We start from the raw sequence: 22,584 nt of genomic DNA on the forward strand, positions 1-22,584 counted from the left end.
CAACTAAACATAAAAATATAAATATTGAAAATCAAAGAAAACTAACAAAATTGGAAGCAAAAAAAAATTAAAACTGATAAAAGTAGGAACTGGTGTTTTAGAAAAAAAACTAATAAAAGAGATTAAACCACTAGCTAAACTGATTAAAAGAGAGGAAAATCAAATTACTAGCCATGGAAATGAAAAGACTTTACAACAAATGAGGAATAAAATAAAGAAAATGATTAGAAACTATTTGGCCAAATGATATGCCAATTGATAATTTAAATGAATAAATATTTACAAATATATAAGATGCTTAGATCAGCAGAACAAGAAACAGAATTTAATACCCCAGTCTCATAAAGAGAAATTGAACAAGGTCAAACACAGGATGAAGAACCTTAATAAATAAAAACCAACAATGATAAAATCTACAAAAGATAAACTGCTTACATTATAGTATGAAGAGATGTGTCCTCACTGAACCCAATCATCATCAGAGATCATAAAGGGAATCTAGTTAAACAGCCTGGAAGTGGTTTTGTTAAGTCTTGAGGATATTAAGATTAGAATGGAAAGAGAAAGGAAGAGGGAAAAACCGGGAGGCAATAAGGGAGGGAAAAGAAGGTTAGGGAAAATTATTGCAGGTAATCGGGGTGGCTCAAGGAGAATATAAGGAGGAGTACTGAGTGGTAGAGTTTGCTGCTGACACCTGAACCTCTTCTCTCATCTGAAGTGATCACAAAAGGAATTCTCTTTCTCTCTCTCTCTCTCTCTCTTTCTCTTTCTCTCTCTCTCTCTAACTCACTCAAGAGGAAACTGGGAGAAGAGAGAAAGAGGAATTACTGGGAGCATAACTTAAGGGAAAGATCAGTCTTAAGTAAAACTCAAACGATGTCCAAAAAAAAAATTAAAGGAAGGAAAAACCCTTATAAAAAAATATTCAGAGTACCATTTTTTTGTTGTAGCAAAGGACTGGAAACTAAGGGGCACCTACCAACTGCGGATTAGGAAAATTAAAAGTACGCTGTATAATTTAATAATTTTACTATACAATTGATCCTATTCCCCACTTTGTAGAACCCCATTTCTCAGTAGAGGTCAAAAACTAAAAGCCTGGTTGAGTAATATGATCACTCCTAAACCCAAGGGCATTTACTTGCAAACCAGTTTAACCTGGGACCCCAGTTTTATTAACTAGTAAACAGAAACCAGTTCAAGTTGAACCTCCCCTCCCCCCAATTTCTCCAAGGGACAGCCCACCAGCCCTACTCTTTCCATGACAAAAATAGGAATGGTTTGGTCTCCCCAAGAGGATGGCTAACTCAGGTAATCCTGAATGGGATGGTTCTGCTTTTCTAACCAAGATCACTGGAAGCAGTTGAGGCCCATAATACAAAGAACATTCCTCAGTTATCAGAGAGACACTTGAACAGTCACACCTGAAGGCTAACCCACTTTCCCCAGCTACAGATAATTGTAAAGTTCGAACTATCCCTACCTCCCGCCCCAGCTAAATAAGCTGCTTACCTGAGCCAGTCAGCCTTCCTTTATTAACAGCTATACATGACCTTGTTAATAAATGGTTATCTTGCCATGGAGAAAATGTGCCTCATTTTGCCTGTGTTGCATTTTACTTGTTTTTCTTTCTACATAGAAATGTTTGTGTTTATTGGTGCTCAGAATTTTGTCAAATACAAATTTTTAGATAAAATTTTTAAATGGTTATGACTAAATCAAATAGGTGGATATGATGGGGTATGGGCCCAAGAATGGCCCTAAGAAACCCCTTTCCTTGAACTTTCCTGGAACTCTCTTACTTGGTCAAGAAAGTCTCTAGAGGTTTCCAGAAGCTATAATCCTTATCAAATATGCCCAATCTCCAATTCTTTGTTAACCTTAATTTAGCCCATCTCCCTATGGTTGGTTACCTCCAGCTATTTCCCACCCTAGATCCTATCTAAACCCCATTCAGTCTCCCAGTCACTCCCATCAAGAACCTCCCTGGACTTCCTCCTTCAGTTACACCAGCTTACTAGCCACTCCCATCAAGGATACCCCTTCTCCCAGACCCCTCCTCCAGTCACCCCAAATTACTTGACCACTCCTAGATCCCTCCCACAGTCTTTCTCTATATAAGGTCCATCTTGTCTCCATTAAAATGTTCAGATTCCTTAAGAACCTAGCTAAGGGGGCCCAGATTTTTATAATCTAGCCAATTGCTCACAAATATTCAGATTCCTTAAGAGTCTGGCCAATATGGCTGATCTTTAATAAACCTGGTCTTTGGCTGAAAGAACGCTTGAGTCAAATTCATTCAGGTAGGACCGTATGTTGTGATTTTGGGGTCCCAGCACCCCTAAACCTCTAGACCTCAATAGATACATTGTAAGTATTCAATAAAGGCTTAAAGGTGAAGTGGCTGAAACACTATCACATTTAACAAGTTTTGTTAAAGTCAAGGTAATTGAGAGACTCAGTTATTTTGACCAAAGAGCTGATTTTTTAAAAACTTACCTCAAAACAGTTCCATCAACTGCAAGTTTAATAAAGTTTCCTTCTTCCAGATCCAAAGCCAAGCCCCTGCAACTAAAATACAGAAACAATGGTTACCAAAATAGGTTATTTTACTTTGCTTATCTATCTGAAGGGTAAATAAAATAATGAGCCATTAAAAAGTTAGAACTTTAGAGGAAGGCATTTTCATAAAAAGAATGTTTAACTATAACTACAACATAGAAAAAAGTGACAACAAACAATCCTAGCACCTCAAGTGACAAGCCACAGAAGATCAACTAAGTTGCTAAAAGGTAGAACCACTAAACATATGAATTAGGCCTTTATTCCAAAGGCATCGAGTACAAATCCATCATTTTGTAGAAGACAGACCTGTGGTCCAGAGAGGATATGACTTGTCCCATGTTATGTGGATGGACCAATGCCACCATAACCTAGTTATTAAATTTTTAAAATGTTTTACTTAAAAACCTGAGACTTAAAGGAAAATGATGTTATTACTTACTTGAATTTAAAATTATCCTTTGAACTTAAATTATTTTCCAATTGTTAAGCTCCTTTCTATGCTGTTTGAAATTTGTTTAGTTTTATTTTAGGTCAGGCTATTAAACCTCTACCTCTGAGCCAGATTCATTATTACTACCTATTAAGAATAGGCCAAACAGGATGTTTATTTGACATTTTAGAAGAGCTATGGGACACAGGGGAATGGAGAGGGAAGTTTTACTATTCTCTAGCATAAAAGGAAGGTAGGAATAATAGCCACAAATTGTCATGAGATTTTAGTAAAATGACAGTGCTTTGGAAGCACGTTATTTATTTTGGTTCAGAACTTAATCAGTAATTTCATACAGTAAAATGTCTTTCATTTATAAGTGAGATTAGACTCACCAAATATTTGCTGAATTTAATATAAATGAAAAACACAATTCCAGAATCACAACTGAGTGTATTCTTTTTTTTGGGGTGGGGGGGAAGAGGGTTGCCATTAATATTAAGCTGAACAATTTAAAGCAGCATAAGTTTTTAATGTTTTTTAAAAAACAACCCAAACACATGTTAATTTCAAAGCAGACTATCAAGGAGAGCTTAAAGTTTAAAGAAATGCATGTTCATCATAAAGTATGTATGGATTGAATGTGCTAATTGTTGAGGTACTTGAATGAAATCATGTGATCTCTCCTTCCCTCTTGATTCTTACTGTGAGGGTAACTTAGAAACTCCTATTTCTAAACATTTAAATGTCAAATAGTTCTTTATTTAGAAATGTTTTGCATGAATACACATGTATAATGGGTATGATATTTCTTCCTTTCTCAAAGAGTGTGGGGAGGGAGTGAAGGCAGAGAAAGAATTTGCAACTGAAAATAAAAATTTAATTAAAAAAATAGTTCTTTACAACCTCTTAATTGAGGTCAACTAAATGTAAATACCTCAAATTAAACAGAAAGCTAATTACACAAGTATTCCAAGCATAACACACAAGCACAACTATAACAACAAAAATTTCTACTGGACATGTAACTGAGAAATTTCTACAGATGAAATTACAGACTGGTTTAAAAATCAGTTGGAAAAACTTTAGTCACATTTTCTGCCTTTGTATAAAATTACACAAGCAAAGAAGAGCAATGCCCAAATAGAATACAAAGGGTTAATAAGAGTATTAAAAAAAAAAAACAACTCACCAAAAATCCCAGCTCTCTGGAGGTACAGTTAGCAATTCTTTATGGTATCCTTTCTCTGTTACCAAGTACTGAGCAAAGCTATTATAGATAAGCTAAAATTAGGGAGAAAAATACAGCATAATAAATGCAAAATTGTTCATCTTTAAATGTTGAAGTCTGAATTGATGCATAGAATTATCTACTGAAAATAAAATTTAATTTTTGATTTGAAAGTCTGAAGTTTAATTCTCCTGTGAGGAGAATAAATTTAAGAACATCTTATATTAAAAGCTATGGTAAAGAAGAATTTAAATATTTTTTGTTTTATTTAAATCTAGACTTGTAATTTCATCACTGTAAGGAACTTTTGATATGAAAATTCTCAACATTGATGCTGATAAGCAACAGCACTGAGATTAAATGATCATACAGCTAGTAGTATCACAGGACTTGAGCCCACATCTTCTAACCCAATGGGCAGCCCCTCTATCCATTACGCCAGCCACCCCGTTATAAGTCATATACCACATCATACTAAACCCTGATAACTAAAATGCTTACAGGTCTCAGATTAAACTAAACCATTTTTATTATGTTGTGCCTGAAGATCTATGTGTTGGTGCCTCATATTTTAGAGAGCCACAAGTGTCTTTGAAAAAGAAATGCTGAATTCCTTGTATACCTGGAAGAAGAAAGCTACAGATATCGTAGATTCTTACCTGGGGGTGTAATCTTTTTTTTTTTTCTGTTCTGCTTTGTATAAGGAAATGTTCATCTTTCCAGAATGGTTGTGCTGATTCACAGCTCTACCAACAATGTACCATTTTGTCAATTTTCCCACAACTCCTCCAACACTGACTATTCCTATTTTTTTAGTCATCTTTGCAAACTAGAGGGTGTGAGGTGAAATCTCAGAGTTGTTTTGATATTAATTTCTCTTATTACTAGCTATATGAAACATACTTTCATATGGTTGTTAATAATTTGCAGTTCTTTTGTGAATAGTCTATTCCTATCCTTTGACCATTTATCTATTGGTGAGTGGCTTTTTACATATTCATATTTATATATGAGATATAGATGGATATATTACATATTTACATATATTATTTGTTTATACAGCTTAGAACCCAAAAACTCTTACTTATCAGAGAAATTTAATACAAATTTTTTTCCCATTCAATCACTTCCTTTCTCCTGAGTGCATTAATTATACAAAAGCATTTGAGTTTTATATAATCCACATCGTTCATTTTATTGTCTGTAATTGCTTCTATCCTTTGCTTGGTTAAAAACATATCATCTACCCATATCTGTAAAAGGTATATGATCTGCTTTTCTTCTATAGTTTAGAATAATATGCATAGGGACTGGGCCCATGATTTTATTGGTATGGGGAACTTTTTCTAACAAAGGAAGCCCGCAACTTCTCTGCAAATTACAGTTGTAGAGAGATGCCCAGAGAGCTGACCAACTTGTCCAGGGTTTGAGAGTCAGTATATATCAAATACAGGACTTGAATCTAGGTCTTCCTAGCTTCAGGGCTAGCCTTCTCTATCCAGATGCCATACTGTCTCTCACATTCATTACTCTCATATCAGAATAAAAAAATAAAAATTGAAAATGAGAGCGAGACTGAATTTGAATCCCAGTCCTAACATTTGCTTATCTGTGTGACCATGGGCAAGTCACAACTTCTGAGCCTATTTCTTTATCTGGCAGAGGGATACTATCACTAGCATTGCCTACCTTGTGGGTTAGTTACTATATAAACATAAGCTATTATTACTTACTGTGGAATCCTAGAGTTGCAAGGAACATTAGAAATTAGATGCTACCTAAATACTTTCAATCATATGGAACTCTACATAGTGCATTCCATTTTATACAATTTTTTTTAAAAACATACACATCTTTATATTTCATATTCTCTCTCTCTACATATATATGTGTATATATATGTATAAAATGTTCATAGTTATTTACATGTTTTCTCCCCTGCTAGAATGATAGCTCTTGAAGGTGAAGGTCTGTTTTTGTCTTTCTTTATATCCTCAGCAATTAGCATTTTTCCTGGCACACAGTAAGCACTTAATAATTGCTCATTGCCTGACTATATTAAGCCACACTTGGCTTCCCTCAAACCTCCTCCATCCACTGGACCTAGCTCCACCCCTGAAGCTACACCAAAATAAGTATAATCACTCTTCTAGGTTAAAAAAAACAAAACAAAACAACCTGCAAATATTTCCTATTATGTGTCTGCAAAGTCTTCTCTACTACAATTGAACCATCTCTAGCAATTCATTCAAATGATCCTAATTATGTTTTTTAGGTTCTTCTTCATCATTAACATCACATATCAAGAACTAGAGGGATCTCAAAGGCTATCTACTCCAAATACCCCATTCTATAAATGAAGAAAGACTCAGTGAGTTTGAATAATTTGTTCAAAGTTAGAGAGGAAGTAAGGGTCAGAAGTGAGATCTGAACTCGGCCCTTCTGACTTGAGGCCCGATGCTCTTTCCAATCAATAAATGGGATTTTATTAAACATCTCTATGCTACGTATTAAGTAAACACGAACAGAAATGAAATGGGTTACTACAATGAATCAAATGCATATGAGTATCTATGACGTTCAAAGGAGATACATAAGTATAAGAAATGCATGGTCTTGCTCTTCAAGTAGTTAACAAGTGATTAATAGTGGTAGTTATGGGATTCTAGATCCCCATTTGCAATAAACCAGAAGGCTCTTTGTTGTTTTCTTCTTCTAGATCTTTGTTGTTCTTGTTCAGTCCTTTCAGTCATATCCAACTCTTTGTGACCCCATTCGGGGTTTTCTTGGCAAAGATAGTAGAGTGGTGTGCCATTTCCTTCTTCAGCTCACTTTTCCTATGAGGAAACTGAGTCAATCAGGGTTAAGTGACTTGCCTAGGGTCACTCAGCTAATAAGTGCCTGAGGCCAGATTTTAATTCAAAAGACTCCAGTCACTATCCTGGATCTCCTCCCAGTCATAAGCCTAATTTGCAGCCTAGATTTCAATCAATAAATATTTATTAAGTACCAGTTAGGCACTAAACTAGGCAGATGAGATACAAAGACCAGATCAAACCAAAAAACAATTCCTGCCCTCGAGGAGTTCACATTTTAATGGGGGAAAGAGAACATACTTATATGTAAATAAGCATATGAGGAATATTTACAAAATAAACAAAGCAACTGTGAGAAATGAATATTTCTTGCTTATATTTAATACCCAATTATTATTTTAGGACCAAGGTTTTTCCCCTTTTCCACTTCCTTATCCAGAAAACCAGTTCGGGAAATCTCTCTTAAAGATTTACCCAGGCCAAGATCTAATCAGATAGTAAAAGAAATTGGCTAACATATCTGTTAGCCAAATCTTTGTGTCTGCTCAGACAGGAGTGGGGAAAGGTAGATTCTCCCTTTAATCAAGATAGGTGATATGGAAATCGCTGCCCCTTAGACCAAGATTTGAGTGCCCCAAGATTTTCATTTTATTATAGCCCACACCACCCACTGTGTTAAACAATCCCAGTTGATTTCCATCCCTCAGGAACTCCTACTCTATGAAGGTGACCCCACTGCCATTAGGATTCTTTGGTCTAAGAGACAGCCAAATGATCATACTTTTATTAATAATCTGCTGGCCTTATTAATAAAACGATGTCTCTTGAACCTTTAAATCATTACACAACTCTGGGAGAAACGATAGGAGCTGGGGGAGGGGAATGAGGATTGGAGGATAGGGTCAGGAAAGACACTTTCACTAAAAAGACATTAGTGCTTGAGCTTGAAGAAAACAAGGGATTCCAAGAAGTGGACATAAGAAAGCAAGGCATTCCAGGTAGGTGGGGTGACGTGGCAATCGTAAAGACCTACAGGGGCATCCAAATGGAAATAGCCAACAGCCAATTATTTGTAGGATGGAAGTTGACAGTAGAAAATGGGATGTAGTAAAATGGATTAGACAGAAAAAAATAATTGCAAGAACTTAAAAGGAAAGGAAAATAAAACTATAGCTCACCAGCCACAAGATGTGATTCCTTCCCCCTTCCAATTCAACTCATCCATGTAAAAAAAAAAGATGCGGTGAAAAAATTGCTTAATCTTTGGTCCTTAGTTTTCCTCTTGCAAATCAATTCAGGTAAGTGCACTTATAAGAGGGAAGGAAGCAAAGCAGTTTGAAGGACCTAAATTCTACACACCTTACCTGGCTAAGGACAGGCCAGTGCTAATCAGATCTATCTTTAGCAAGGCACAAAAGAGCTACACTGGCCAGCAGGGACTGACTCATTTTTTTCCTTTGTGACCCTCAACGTGATCCCCTTAGCATTGGATCATCAGCTTTTTCCTTCTATTCCACAGAGGAGGTGATTAAGTAGCTGTTTTAGAGGACTGGTCTTGTAATCAGGCTGAGTAGGGATGGAGAAAGCTTCTACAGTGGGAGGTTTCCTACATATGGAAAATCACAAATTCAACAGTACAACCAAGTAGTTTAGCTAGAAAAGAATTTCAACAACAAGCATTCTTCTTGGGGGGGGGGGAAGTTGTCCTCTTTAGTCAAAACTTGTCTCCTCTCCCTGGTGTACTTAAGTAACATAGCTTCCATGAGAACACAAATGAATTCACTTTCAGGAGATTATTCAACCAGGTATTCAAGGAAGATACTGTTTAAAGATCATGTCTTACAACTGTACAACACATGAGGATTTATTACAACTCAGCCAGGTGAACTGGGCACGATAGGGCTAACTCGCCCCCCCCCCATTTATAGAGAAGAAAAGTGAGGTTCAGTCAGCCAATTAGTATTTGTTAAGGACCTACTATGTGTCGGACATTGTGCTGGGGATTATAAAGGTGTGCAAAAAAAAACAAACAAAAACTTCATCCAGTTTCAGCTCTCAAGGAGCTCACAGTCTAATGCAGGAGATGAAATTAATAATATTTATAAAGCACTTAGTATATGCCAGGATTTGAGCTAAGTGTATTACAATTATCTCATCTGATCCTCAGAACAACCCTGGGAAGAAGGTACTATTAAGATCCCCATTTTCTGGTGAGAAAACTGAGGCAAATGAGGCATTGCCCAGGTTCACAGAGTCAGGCAGTGTCTGAAGCTGAATTTGAACTCCGATGATCCAAATACGGTGCTCTACCCACTGCACCGCCCGACTGCCCGAACTTCAAATGACTATGTATAAACAAAATATAAACTGGGGTAATCACAGAGGGAAGGAATTAAGATTCGGAAAGGGGAAATGACTTGCCCAGGGTCACAGGGACCAGGAAGTAGCCACTTAGGCTACAAACAGGAGTGAAGGTTAACTCCTTAGGCCAAAAGTGCCATGAAGTTAGGGTCTCTCTACTTTGTGACTGTGATTTTGGAAAATCAAGCTCGCACCAAACAAAGCAAAAGCGAACTGCCCGCTGAGAAGACCCAAGTTCAAGGCAAGGAGGCGGGGCTGGCGCAGTCCCGGCTCCGCCATCTCCCACCGCCCCCGCCATCTGACCCGGCCCATCCTCTCCACGCTTCCCGGGGCTCTCCGGGCACACGCAGCACGGCTTGGATCTCAGTGGCCTCCCGCGACCCCGGCGGGGGGGCCGGCGCACGCCACTCACCGAGGCGCTCTCCTGCAGGTTGTAGCGACACAGAGTGTGGTCGAGGTCAAAGCCGACCACGTCGCAGTCAGCCAGGGAGAAGTGCTGGGTCATGGCCGGGGTATGGACTGGGGAGGACGGCAGCGAGAACCAGGAGAAACTGAGCCAGTCCCAAGACCCGGAGAAAGCGTCTACAGCGGCTGCTTCTGCAGCGTATCTGGCTGCGGGGGCTCGAGGGGGCGGGGCTGCGGCCATGGCCCCGCCTTCTGGCTTCTCGCGGCCCCGGCGAGCTCCGCTATTGGTCCCCGAGGAATCACGTCCCGCCCCCTTCGGGGAGCGGTCCAGTCCGGCGCTCCCGCTAAGTACAAGCTGAGTCACACGCTCTGCTTAGCGGGGAGGGCAGGGAGACTTGGGCTCCCTGTGGATTCCTGAACCCTGCCCTGTGCTATACCCATTCCTCCATTCCTCCTTCCATTACACTAGGCTAGAGAAGGAGCAGGGCAGCTAGGTGGCGGAGTGCCATGCCTGACGTCAGGAAGACCTGAGTTTAAATGCGGGCTCAGACTCTTTACTGGCTGTGTGACCCTGGGCTAGGCGCTTAACCCTGTTTGCCCCACTTTCCTCATCAGCTAAATCAGCTGGAGAAGGAAATAGCAAACAACTCAAGTATTTTTGCCAAGAAAACCCCATGGACAGTATTGACGTGCTGTGATCCACTAGGTTACCAAGAGTGGGCCAGGAGTGAACAACAGGGACTGTGCTAAGTACTTCATAAATATTGGCTCATTTGATCCTCACAATCCTGTCAGGTAGATGCCATTATCCCACATTTTACAGTTGAGGAAACTGAAACAGAATTTGAATTCTGTGCCCCAAAATAGGCTCTGGAGGAGAGTATAAAAAAAAATCAGACGAGAAAATTCCTGCCTTCAAGAAGCTTAAAGTCTTACAGTATTGTGCTAATAAGCAACAAAGATACAAAGAAAGACCAAAAAAAAAAAGATCTCTGGGCATGAGGAGATCACATTCTAATGCAGAAGGCACCACACACACACACACACACACACACACACACACACACGTATGTATATAAGTATATACAAGACATATAGTGTAAGTGGAAATAATCTTATAGGAAAGGCATTAGGATTGAGAGGACCAGGAAAGGCCTCCTGCAAAAGGTGGGATTTAAGTTGAGTTTTGTAAGAAACCAGAGATTCCTAGGAGGTTCATGTGACAGGGGAAAGAATTCTTAGCAGGGAGGACAGCCAGTGAAAATTCATGGAGTCAGGGATATGGATTGCCCTATGTAAAGAAGAGCACATAGGAAAAAAAAAAAGGATCCTATCACACATGAACAGAATGAGAACAGAATCCAGCAGTTAGCTATTTGACACTGAGCTGCCATCACATAGGATTCTCAATTTACAGGCAGCAGGGACCTTAGCAGTCATCTAGTATTACTCTTTCATCTTATAGTCCAGGAAACTGAGGCCTGAAGAGAGGTGAAATGACATAGAAGTTAACAAAGGTAATAAGTGTCAGAGCTATGAATCCATGTTCTCTATCAAATCCAGAACTGTTTCCACAGTAAGACGATAAATCAAAAAGCTTTGAGAAAACAGAGACACAGAAACAGGACAGAAAGACAGAGAAAGAGGTAGACAGAAAGATAAGAGAGAGGAGAGAAGGGGAGGGGGGAGAGAAAAACCAAGAGGACAATATTATATGAAAATCTGGCTTCGTATTACATCAGAAATTGCCACCCATTCTTAGGATCTGATTTCTTCACAAAATATCTACGTAAACCACTTCGCTCACACTTTTATCCTGCAACTTCAATTAATCTTGAGAGAAACAGGAAGGCCCTCAAAAAGTAATCTTTGGTAAGGAATAACGTTCAGGATACACTTATTAAGTGCCAGCCATGCACCAGGCACTGTGCTAAACCCAAGGAATATAAAGACTTACCCTAAAAGAGAACACAGTTTAATGGGAGAGGAAACAGCTCAGCAGCCCTCATCCTAGTTTTCCCTGAACACACCCTACACTCTGAACAGCTGTGTGCAAATAAGATATAGACAGGATTGATTGGGAAGAGGGAAGGCACTAGAATTAAAGGGAATGGGAAAAGGCTTCCTTCAGAAGGTAGGGTTTTAGCTGAGTTTGAAGGAAGTTGGGGAGGCTAGGGAGTCAGAGAAAGAAAGAAAATGCTAATCATGGAGATAGCCCCTGAAAATGCATGGAGTTGGGAGATAGAGTCATGTGTAAGGAAAAACAAGGAGGATAATTCCACCAGATCAAAAAATACCTGAAGGGGAATAATGAGTAAAATCAGAAAAGTTAAAAAAAAAAGGCAGGGGTGAGGCAGGCTGTGAAAGACTTTAAAATCAAAGGATTTGCTATTGGAGACTGGAATAGGGAGCCACTGGAACTTATTTAATTAGGGGCTGGGGAGATGACCTTTGGGAAGGTCAGTTTGGTAGCTGCATGGAGGAGAAATTGGAAAGCAGTGAAATTTGAGACAATGACCAAAAAGCAGGAAATTACTATAGTCTAGCCATTTGGGGATGAAAGCCTGCAGGAATGGCAGTGTCGGAGGAGAGGAGAGAGCACGTAAGACAGATGTTGCAAAGTTAGAATGGACAAGACTTGGCCACAGATTCATTATGGGATTTGAGAGAGTGAGGACATGTACTGAAATGTATTGGTGCCTATTTAAATGGAGATGCGGAGAAACTTTCTCCAGTTTACCTGTGTGTCTTAGAATGAGACAGTGATATACAATGATGGAATATAAACTCCCTGAGAGCAGGGATTGTTTCATTTTTGTGTTTGCTTCCCCAGGATTTAACACAGTACCTGGCACACAAATGCTTGTTAATTGATCAATTAATTAATCCAACAGGAGTCAGGAGACCTGAATTATAATCCTAACTAACCAGCTCTGGGACCTTGGGCAAGTTGTTTAATCTTGCTAGGCCTGAATTTTCTTATATGTAAAATAAAAATTGTATTAAACTCTGCAGTCCTTGGCCACCCTGAAATCTCTGAGTTCTTTTCATAATTGTATTTTTTAAATGAATAAAATAGAAATGATATCTCTTTGAACTCACAAATAAATCCTGGAATAGCTTTAAAAATAGATGTTCAAAACTTCTATGCATGACCAATTTGTAGCATAATAACGTAATTCAACAACCTTTTCTTTATGACATTGGGTTAGGAAACTTACATTGGTGAAGTAGTAGACACTATAATAAGGACTACTTGATGTTGCTTAATGACCGTATTATTAGTGTTTTGAGTTTTTCTAAAAGTAGGGCTAGAATAATTTGTGTGTATAGTTTATAGTGTAACTTTTGTACTAAAGGTTGAGGTTTTAAGGTTGAAAGTGAAAACAATAGGGAGACATACTCACTCCTTCTTGTCCCTACCCTTGGAATTTGAGTATTTCCAGCAGAGTTCCTTTCTTCTTACCAGGCATGACTTACTTTCTAGACACTACTTGAGATTTTACCCCAAAAGAGAGATTTCTCTTCATGTTCCTGGGGGAAGGGGGAATACGATAGAGAAGGGAGCTAGACCCAAATACTCTCCAACTAGACAACCATATCAATTAACTCATTTTGCCAACAACAAAAGATTCAGACCCTAACTTTATTTTCTTTGGAATGTTTATTGTAATTAATAAATCTGGATCTTTCTCATTTACACTCCCAAGCTCCCCCTGGGCCAATTTACTAGCAATTCACTTAAGCTTATATCCTAGGATCACTTAAGAGTTCCCTTCTTTTGCAACCCACTACTTATGATTAATAAATGAATAATAATTTATTTACAGAAATAAAAAGAAGTTATGAACTATTATATTTTTAGCTATAGCAAGAGTTCTTAAACTTTTTTTTATATCTTAGACTTAATGTGCTGAAGTCTATTGACCTCTTCTCAGAATAGTGTTTCTAAATGCATAAAGAAACCAGTTATATGGAAATAAGTCAGTTTTGTTATAATGCATCTTGGAAATGTGAATTTGTTTCTTCAAGACTGATATATTACGGAACATTTTGAGCATCACTTGAATTTTGAGGTTGTTGGAATGGAGCCAAGATGGCGGAGTGAAAGCAGTGACTTGCTTGAGCTCTCCCCCCAAACCCCTCCAAATACTCACAAAAAATGGCTCTAAACTAATTCTGAAGCAGCAGAACACACAAAAAGACAGAGTGAAACAAATTCCTAGAGCACAACAACCTGGATTGTTGATCAGAAAGGTATATCTCGCCAGGCTGGGAGCACAGCACAGCAAGGTGTGGGCTGCAGGCCACAGCTAACCTGGAGCAGGCCTCAGAGGACTGAATCTTGGGCAGCTGTGGAGGTTTCCAGACTCCTCAATCCATGAATGCCAAAGACAACTTAGAAGGTCAGTGGGAAAAGTCTGTTTCTGTCCATGCTGAGAGAGGAAGGTGGGGTCTCAGCTCCATTCCCCAAGAGCATGGCCCTGGGGGGGGGGGGCAGCTGCTTCCTGAGCTTCTGGCCCACAGACTGAGGAGGAATCCAGTGGCTGATCAGAGAGGAATTGCAGGGATCTCTTTGCCAGTATTGAGGCAGGAATCTCTTGCTTTGCCCATGTTTGGATGTGGGTCACAGTTATGGGTGGCAGTGCTGGGGTGAGGAGGAGCACTGGAGTGGCGGAGCTTGTAGTGGTTGTGAAGAGGAACCCCTCCTCACAGTTACAGGACAGAAAGGAGTACTCGTGGTCACAGGGCAGGAAAGGAGTAAACACCTCGCCCCTTATCATACCACCTTGGAAGAACTGAATATTTACAAGTCCTTACAAGTATCTCTGAAAACAGCTGTACAAACCCCCGAAGCTTGGGACAGAAATTCTCCATATTGGAAGCAGATTCATACCTTAACAAAGAGTTTAAAACTCAAGTAATTGGCTGGGATCATGAGCAAGCAGCGCAAAAAGAGTCAGACTATATTATCTTACTTTGGTGACAAAGAAGATCAAAATATACAACCAGAAGAAGACAACAAAGTCAAAGCTCCTATATCCAAAGCCTCCAAGAAAAATATGAATCAGTCCCAGGCCTTGGAAGAGCTCAAAAGGGATTTTAGAAGCAAGTAAGGAAGTAGAGGAAAAACTGGGAAGAGAAATGAGAGTGATGCAAGAAAATCATGAAAAAAAGTCAACAGCTTGCTAAAGGAGACCCAAAAAATACTGAAGAAAATAACACCTTAAAAAATAGCCTAACCCAAATGGCAAGAGGTCCAAAAAGCTGATGAGGAGAAAATGCCCTAAAAAGAAAAATTGGCCAAATGGAAAAGGAAGTCCAAAAGATTACTGAAGAAAATACTTCCTTAAAAATTAGAATAGAGCAATTGGAAGCTAGTGACTTTATGAGAAATCAAGACACTGTAAAACAAATCCAAAAGAAAGAAAAATTAGAAAACAATGTGAAATATCTCATTGGAAAAAGATCCAGGAGAGAGAATTTAAAAATTATTGGACTATCTGAAAGCCATGATCAAAAAAGAGCCTAGACATCATCTTTCAAGAAATTATCAAGGAAAACTGCCCTGATATATTAGAACCAGAGGGCAAAATAGAAATTGAAAGAATCCACAGATCTCCTCCTGAAAGAGATCCCCAAAGGAAAACTCCTAGGAATATTGTAGCCAAATTCCAGAGTTCCCAGGTCAAGGAGAAAATATTACAAGCTGCCAGAAGGAAACAATTCAAGTACTGTGGAAACACAATCAGGATAACACAAGATTTAGCAGCTTCTACATTAAAGGACTGCAGGGCATGGAATATAATATTCCGGAGGGCAAAGGAGATAGGATTACAACCAAGAATCACCTACCCAGCAAAACTGAGTATAATCCTTCAGGGGAAAAAATGGTCATTCAGTGAAATAGAGGACTTTCAAGCATTCTTGATGAAAAGACCAGAGCTGAATAGAAAATTTGACTTTCAAATACAGGACTCAAGTGGAACATGAAGAGGTAAACAGGAAAGAGAAATCATAAGAGACTTATTAAGATTGAACTGTTTACATTCCTGCATGGAAAGATGATATTTGTAACTCATGAGACCTTTGTCAGTATTAGGGTAGTTGGAGGAAAAAAATTATATGTATGTAGATAGATAGATAGATAGATAGATAGATAGATAGATAGATAGATAGAGGGCACAGGGTGAGTTGAAGATTAAGGGGTCATATCTGGAGAATAAAATTAAGGGATGAGAGAGGATGATACTCGGAGAAGAAGAAAGGGAGAGGTAGAATGGGGTAAATTATCTCACAAAAAAAAACAGAAAAGAAAAGTCTCTTACAGTGGAGGGGAAATGGGGAAGGTGAGAGGGAATGAGGGAATCTTATTCTCATAGGATTTGGCTTAAGGAGGGAATAACATACACATTCAATTGGGTATGGAAATCTGTCTTACCCTACAGGAAAATAGGGGGAAGGGGACAAGAGAGCAGGGATGATAGAGAGAGAGCAAATTGGGAAAGGGGGTAATCAGAAGTAAATACTTCTGAGGAGGGACAGGGTCAAAAGAAAGAATAGAATAAATGGGAGGGCAGGATAGGATTAAGGGAAATAGAGTTAGTTTTTCACAACATGTCTACTATGGAAGTGTTTTGCATAACTGCACATGTATAACCTATATTGAGTTGCTTGCCTTTTCAATCAGGGGGGCTGGGGAGGGAGGAAGAGAGAAAATTTGAAATCTAAAGTTTTAAAAACATATGTTTAAAAAAATGTTTTCACATGCTCCTGGGAAATAAGAAATACAGGAAATGGGGTACGGAAGTCTATCCTGCCCTTCAGGAAAATAGTAAGGGAAGGGGACAAGAGAAGGGAGAGATAGAAGAGAGGACAGACTAGGGGAAGGGATATTCAGAATGCATGCCATCTTAGGGTAGGGGGAGGGGTGAGATGGGGTGAAAATTTGGAACTCAAAAACTTGTGGAAGTGAATGTTGAAAACTAAAAATAAATAAATTTATATTTAAAAAAAAGAATTTTGAGGTTGTTTCTGCGCAATTTCTTCTGTAAGAACCATCATGAATAGAAAAAACTGCACCGTGTCAGAATAACTCACAAACTACCTCCCTCGTAATCCCCACTTCCATAAGCAAACTTCAGGACTTTGTTGAGGGAAAGTGTCATATTGTATATTTTCTGCCAAAGTAGGAGCTTTGTGTGGAGGAGGCTGGGGGCCCTTCTCTGTCCCTCTCCCCCTCCAACTACCTCCACCCACCAACTTGCAGGAGACTTTGCCAGCCTGCCCTCAGAACCTGGGAATTAGAAATACATGCAGAGCAGCAGCCCTGGGCCAACAACAAGCCATGGTTGAGGATGCTGCCACTATTTATTGTAGTATTTGTGTATTTCTTAACCATTTAACATGTATAAAACTGTGTTGTTGTTTTTATTTGATTCCTGTCTTTTTTTTAATGTATCACCGACAAAGTTGTTTTTTTTTTAATTTTTAGGCAGTTGGGGTTAAGTGAGTTGCCCCGGGTCACACAGCTAGTAAGTGTCAAGTGTCAGGTTTTCCTGACTTCAGGGCCAGTGCCCTATCCACTGCACCACCTAGCTGCCCCATCACTGACAAAGTTTTTGAATGCTGGTTCCTAACCCCTTTTCCCCCATAAACTCTGGTTTTTGTTATGGGATTTTGCATAGCACACAGTACAATGCTTTTTGGAAGGTGTATTCTACCTGATAATAGAAGTGATTGTACAGGTATTAAAGATTCAAAAAATAAGTTAAAATACCCCAGGTTAAGAACCTTTGGTAGAATAAGGTGTCATTAAAATACTAATTCAGTCAGAAGTTAGAAAAGAATTTGAAGAACAGAAAATCTTTGGAACAAATATTTGCCATTCCAAGCAGCTAGAGGGAAGGTTAGGGGAGTGGAACTGATTGTATCAATCATAAAGCACTAGTGCTGGGTACACTTCTCTCACCATTCATGTTTTCTTTATAGAGAGTAGAGATGAAAAAGCATAAGAAAATAGGAGAGAGGGAAATAAACAATTAATAATCATAACTATAAATGTGAATTCGATGAACTCACCTATGAAACAGAAGATATCAGAATGTATTAGAGAGCTGATTCCACCACCATTTACAAGAAACATACATAAAACAAAGTTGTGCACAGCACAAGCAGCTAAAGCAAAATCCATTACTCATAAACTGGACTAAAGAAAAGTAGGAATAGCAATTGTGACAAAGCAACAGCAAAATAGACCTGATTAAAAGAAACTAACAAGGAAACCACATTATGCTGAAAAGTAACATGAACAATGCATTAATAGTAATACTTAACATATATACATTGAATGGCATAACATCTAAATATTTACCAGTTAAAACCCAACAAAAAGAGCTAGAAAGAGAAACCTCAGTTAAAACAAGTATATGATGTATACCCATCAAGACACCCACAGGAACCATATGAATGCCACTACAAAATTCTCTTTAATGAAATAAAGACAGACTTTAATAATTGGGAAAATATTAGTCACTCCTGGCTAGGGGAGGGGGCACAGTAGATAGAGTACCAGGAAGACTCATTTTTCATAGTTCCAAATCTGATGCAGACACTTACTGTGTGACCCTGGGCAAATCACTTAACTCTGTATGCCTCAGTTTCCTCATCTATACATTGAGCTGGAGAAGGAAAATGGTAAACAACTCCAGTATCTTTGCCAAGAAAATACTAAATGGGGTCACAAAGAGTTGGACATGACTGAAATAACTGAACAACAACAACAACAAAAGGTCAAGACAATATATTAAAGATAATAAAAATAGCCAGCATTTTTATAATGCTTTAAGGTTTATGAATCTATATGTTATATGTGTGTGTGTATATACATATATGTCCATCGATATGATCTCATTTTATCCAAATGAGATTTGGTTTAAAAAAAGACAATACAATTTACATTTACTTATTTGTTCTGTGCTATACCGAATCAAGCTTCCAAAGTATTTTATAGAGCTAGAAAAAATAATAAAATTCGTTTGGAGGAACAAAAGGTCAAGGATTTTAAAAGAAATAATTTTTAAAAGTGAGAAGGGAGGGCTAGACAAATCAAATCAATATACTACGAAGCAATAATCATCAAACCAACTTAGCACGGTCTTAAAAATAGAGCAATCAGTGGGATAGATTAGATACTAAATACACAGAAGCCAATGAACCTAATTGTCTAGTGTTTGATTAACCTCAGAAATCTCATCTACTGGAGTGAGGACTCACTATTTCAACAAAAGCTGCTGAGAAAACTGAAAACAAGTCTGGCTGAAATTAGGTTTAGAGCAAGACCTCACACCATATACCCAAATAAACTGCAAATGGCTATATGATTTAGATATAAGAAATCACATCATAAACAAATAAGAAGAGGAAAGAAGAAATAACCTTTCAGATCTGTGGATATGAGTAGAATTCATGAACAAACAAGGAAAAGATAGAATGACAGAAGATAAAATGAATAATTTTGATTACACAAAAAGTTAGTTTTTATATAAACAAAGCAAATGCAGCTTAGAATAGAAGGGAGTCAGTTGACTAGGTAAAAAGCTTTGCAGCAAATTTTCCCGAGATATCTAAGGGACTGTTTCAAATTTCAAAGAATAAGAGCTGTTCCCAATTAATAAATGGTTAAATAAAATGAATAGTTTTATTCTTTTCCTTTTTGTTTATTCATTTGTTACATTCTGAGCTGTCTCCCTCTCACTCAACCCCACACTAGAGAAGACCAACATTTGACACAGATATGTGTGTGTGTGTGTGTGTGTATACATATATATATATATATATATATATATATATGAAACCATACAATAACAGACTTCCATTTATCAGTTCTTTCTCTGGAGGTGAATAGCATCTTCCTTCATAGGTCCATTGTAGTTCATTTGAATATTCAACTTGCTCAGAATAACTTAGTCATTCACAGTTACTCTTCAAACAATATTGCTGTTATTGTATACATTCTTTTGCTTCTGCTTGTTTCACTTTGCATTATTTCATGCAAGTCTTCCCATGTTTTCCTAAAATTAATCTGCTCATCATTTGTTATAGCACAGCAGTATTCCATCACAAAATATACCACACTTATTCAGCCATTCTCCAATTAATGGACATCCCCTCAATTCCCAGTTCTTTGCCACCACAAAGAGAGCTGCCATAAATATTTTAGAACATGTAGGTTCTTCCCTTTTTCCCTTATCACCTTGGGAAACTGACCTAATAGTGGTATTGTTGAATCAGAGGGTATACACAATTTTGGTTTTATTTTGTTTTTCAACTCTTTGGACATAATTCCAGATTGCTCTCCAAAATGGTTGGATCGGTTCACAGTTCCACCAATAATATATTAGTGTCCCAATTTTTCCAGGTCCCTGCCAACATTTGTCATTTCCCCCTTCTATCATTTTAGTCTATCTTATAGCTGTGAGATGGTATCTCAAAGTTGTTTTAATTTGTATTTCTCCAATAATGATTTAGAGCATTTTTTCATATAATCCTAAATTCCTGTGATTCTCAGATACAAAAGTTATGATGGTTACTGCTGGCAGTGGGATGGCAGAAAGCAAGTAATTGCAATATATCCTAGAGAGAAAGAAATTCACTAATACACTGGGCCTGAATGGGAACTTTCACTTTGCTTGCTTTATAATGCTTATTTTCAAATAAAGAAATTTTATTTTCTCCTCACATAAGCCTGGACCACACTGGCTGATGAAATTTCACTCTTCTTACAACTGACAACCAACAGTTCAATTTTCTATGGATACCAATTATTTTCAGGTTCTGAGGTGAGGTGTTAACTATGTCAGTGTGATTTGATTCTGATAGGATTTGTTGTGTCAGAGATTAGACAGTTTTTTTTCCTTGCAGCAGTAACATACATTTGAAAAAACCCTATCTAACATGAGCCTCAGGTTGCAATTTTGTTTTAGCAGCTCAGTGAACCAAGATGCTTCTTTCTCTGATTAGAAATTTTAAGTCATCACATTTGGTATTTACTGATTTTCCATTTAGTATAAGGCTGTACTTCATAGCCACAAGACCTTTAACTTCTAATTAATTGCAATTTTACGACCGGTTTGTAACTGATGACCGCACTACTGGAATTTAACAAACTTAACTATGTATAGATATATCTATACATTGGAGTCATGACTTGTGATTTCATCAGTATAAGGAGCTCCCAGTATGGCAACTTTTTCCCCCAAAGAAGATAAACACCTCACATGCAACTTAGAGTTGCCTCTAGCACCGAGAGGTTAAATGATTTACCCATAGTCACATACCTTGTGGGGCTGCTAGGTGGCGCTATAGTGCACAGAGCGCCAGGCTTGGAGTAAGGAAGACTCTTCCTGAGTTCAAATTTGACCTCAGACACTTATCACCTGTGAGACCCTAGGCAAGTCACTTGACCCTGTTTACTTCAGTTTCCTCACCTGTAAAATGAGCTGGAGAAGGAAACAGCAAATCCCATAACTCAGCCAAGAAAACCCCAAAAATGGTCACGAAGAGTTGGACATGACTCAAAAATGAGGTGGGACTTGAACCCAAACTTCTTGATTACAAGGCTGACCTACTGATCCAATATGCCATACTACTTCTCCTCTCTAGACTGATGAAATCACAGGAAAAAGATGACTATATTGTTACTGCTTCTAATCAAAACCCTGATGATTCCAATAGCTGAAATCCTATGGCAATATTTGGCCATGCAGTAATGTGGAAGGAATGTTGTTTTGGAGTCAGGAAATGTGCGTTCAGATCCTGTCTTTAACACTTCTGAAGTGACCATGGGCAAATCCTTCACCTCTCTTTAAGCTTCCTCATCCAAGCTATATTATCTACCTCACAAGGCTATTGGGAGGAAACTGTTTTATAAACCTTGAAGTATTGCACTAATGTAAGTTCTCGTTATTTAATATTCATTTTTAGGCACTAGCACAGATAATATTACCAATGACAAATGTTCTGTAATTTGAATGTTGTGATCCTTGTCAATTATTCTCTTGGAGAAAAGCTATATCTATATTTATATCTATATCTATGGATATAGATATAAATATAGAAAATACTATATGCATATTTTCACTTTTTGTTAGCATGTGCTTTCCTAAATTCTTCTCAAATGAAATATGGTGGCTCCATACCAGATAGCCATGAGTGCCATATTACCTCCCAGTAAACCAGATTTTATGCTACAAGTTAACTATCTGCACATTAGCTTTTATGCTTCACAATCACAGATCTACAGATGTCTCTTCTAGCCTATAAAAGGCATTTAATGGAGAACTGTTAATGTCTAGCCAGTAATTTGAAAAAATGGGAAAGTAGCCAAATGTCTAAAAATTAATCTTTCTGACACTTAAAAATTAGGCTTATGTGTAGGTAGCTGTGGGAAAAGTCTCAGATGGAATGGCTTATTTTGTCCTTAAGGTGGCAGTATTTGAGCATGAAGTTATTTCATTTCTTGAACAAGTTCAAGTCCTTTATACAAAAAGATAGGATTAGTATTTTACCCCCTATCTCCAATTCTCATATCCCTACACAATACATACATACATACAAATGCTACTTTTAATTTAAAGATTTTTTTAAAAATTATGTATATAATTTAAATATTATATATCTTACATATGTATATATTTTTGACAGGCAGTGAGAGAGGGGCAATTCTATATAGTGCTGTATGGGGTAAGATAGGTAAAGGGTATGGATAAGGAATG

At 38.1% G+C, this 22,584-nt stretch overlaps 1 protein-coding gene across 1 annotated transcript in view; it reads right to left on the reverse strand.

Annotated features, from left to right (window-relative positions):
- NT5DC1 (5'-nucleotidase domain containing 1) overlaps positions 1-10,029 on the reverse strand; it is a 245,670-nt gene extending 235,641 nt beyond the window's left edge. Inside the window, exons 1-3 of the mRNA XM_020971642.1 lie at positions 9,816-10,029; positions 4,188-4,279; positions 2,500-2,571 (exon numbers count right to left, since the gene is read on the reverse strand). Coding sequence (XP_020827301.1) covers positions 2,500-2,571; positions 4,188-4,279; positions 9,816-9,908 — 257 coding nt within the window. The 5' untranslated portion in view covers positions 9,909-10,029. The remainder of the gene's footprint in view (positions 1-2,499; positions 2,572-4,187; positions 4,280-9,815) is intronic.
- Positions 10,030-22,584: the final 12,555 nt, after the last annotated feature.

Source organism: Phascolarctos cinereus, unplaced genomic scaffold (assembly GCF_003287225.1).
Source record: "Phascolarctos cinereus isolate Bilbo 61053 unplaced genomic scaffold, phaCin_HiC Scaffold_5;HRSCAF=322, whole genome shotgun sequence".
Lineage (NCBI taxonomy): Eukaryota > Metazoa > Chordata > Mammalia > Diprotodontia > Phascolarctidae > Phascolarctos > Phascolarctos cinereus.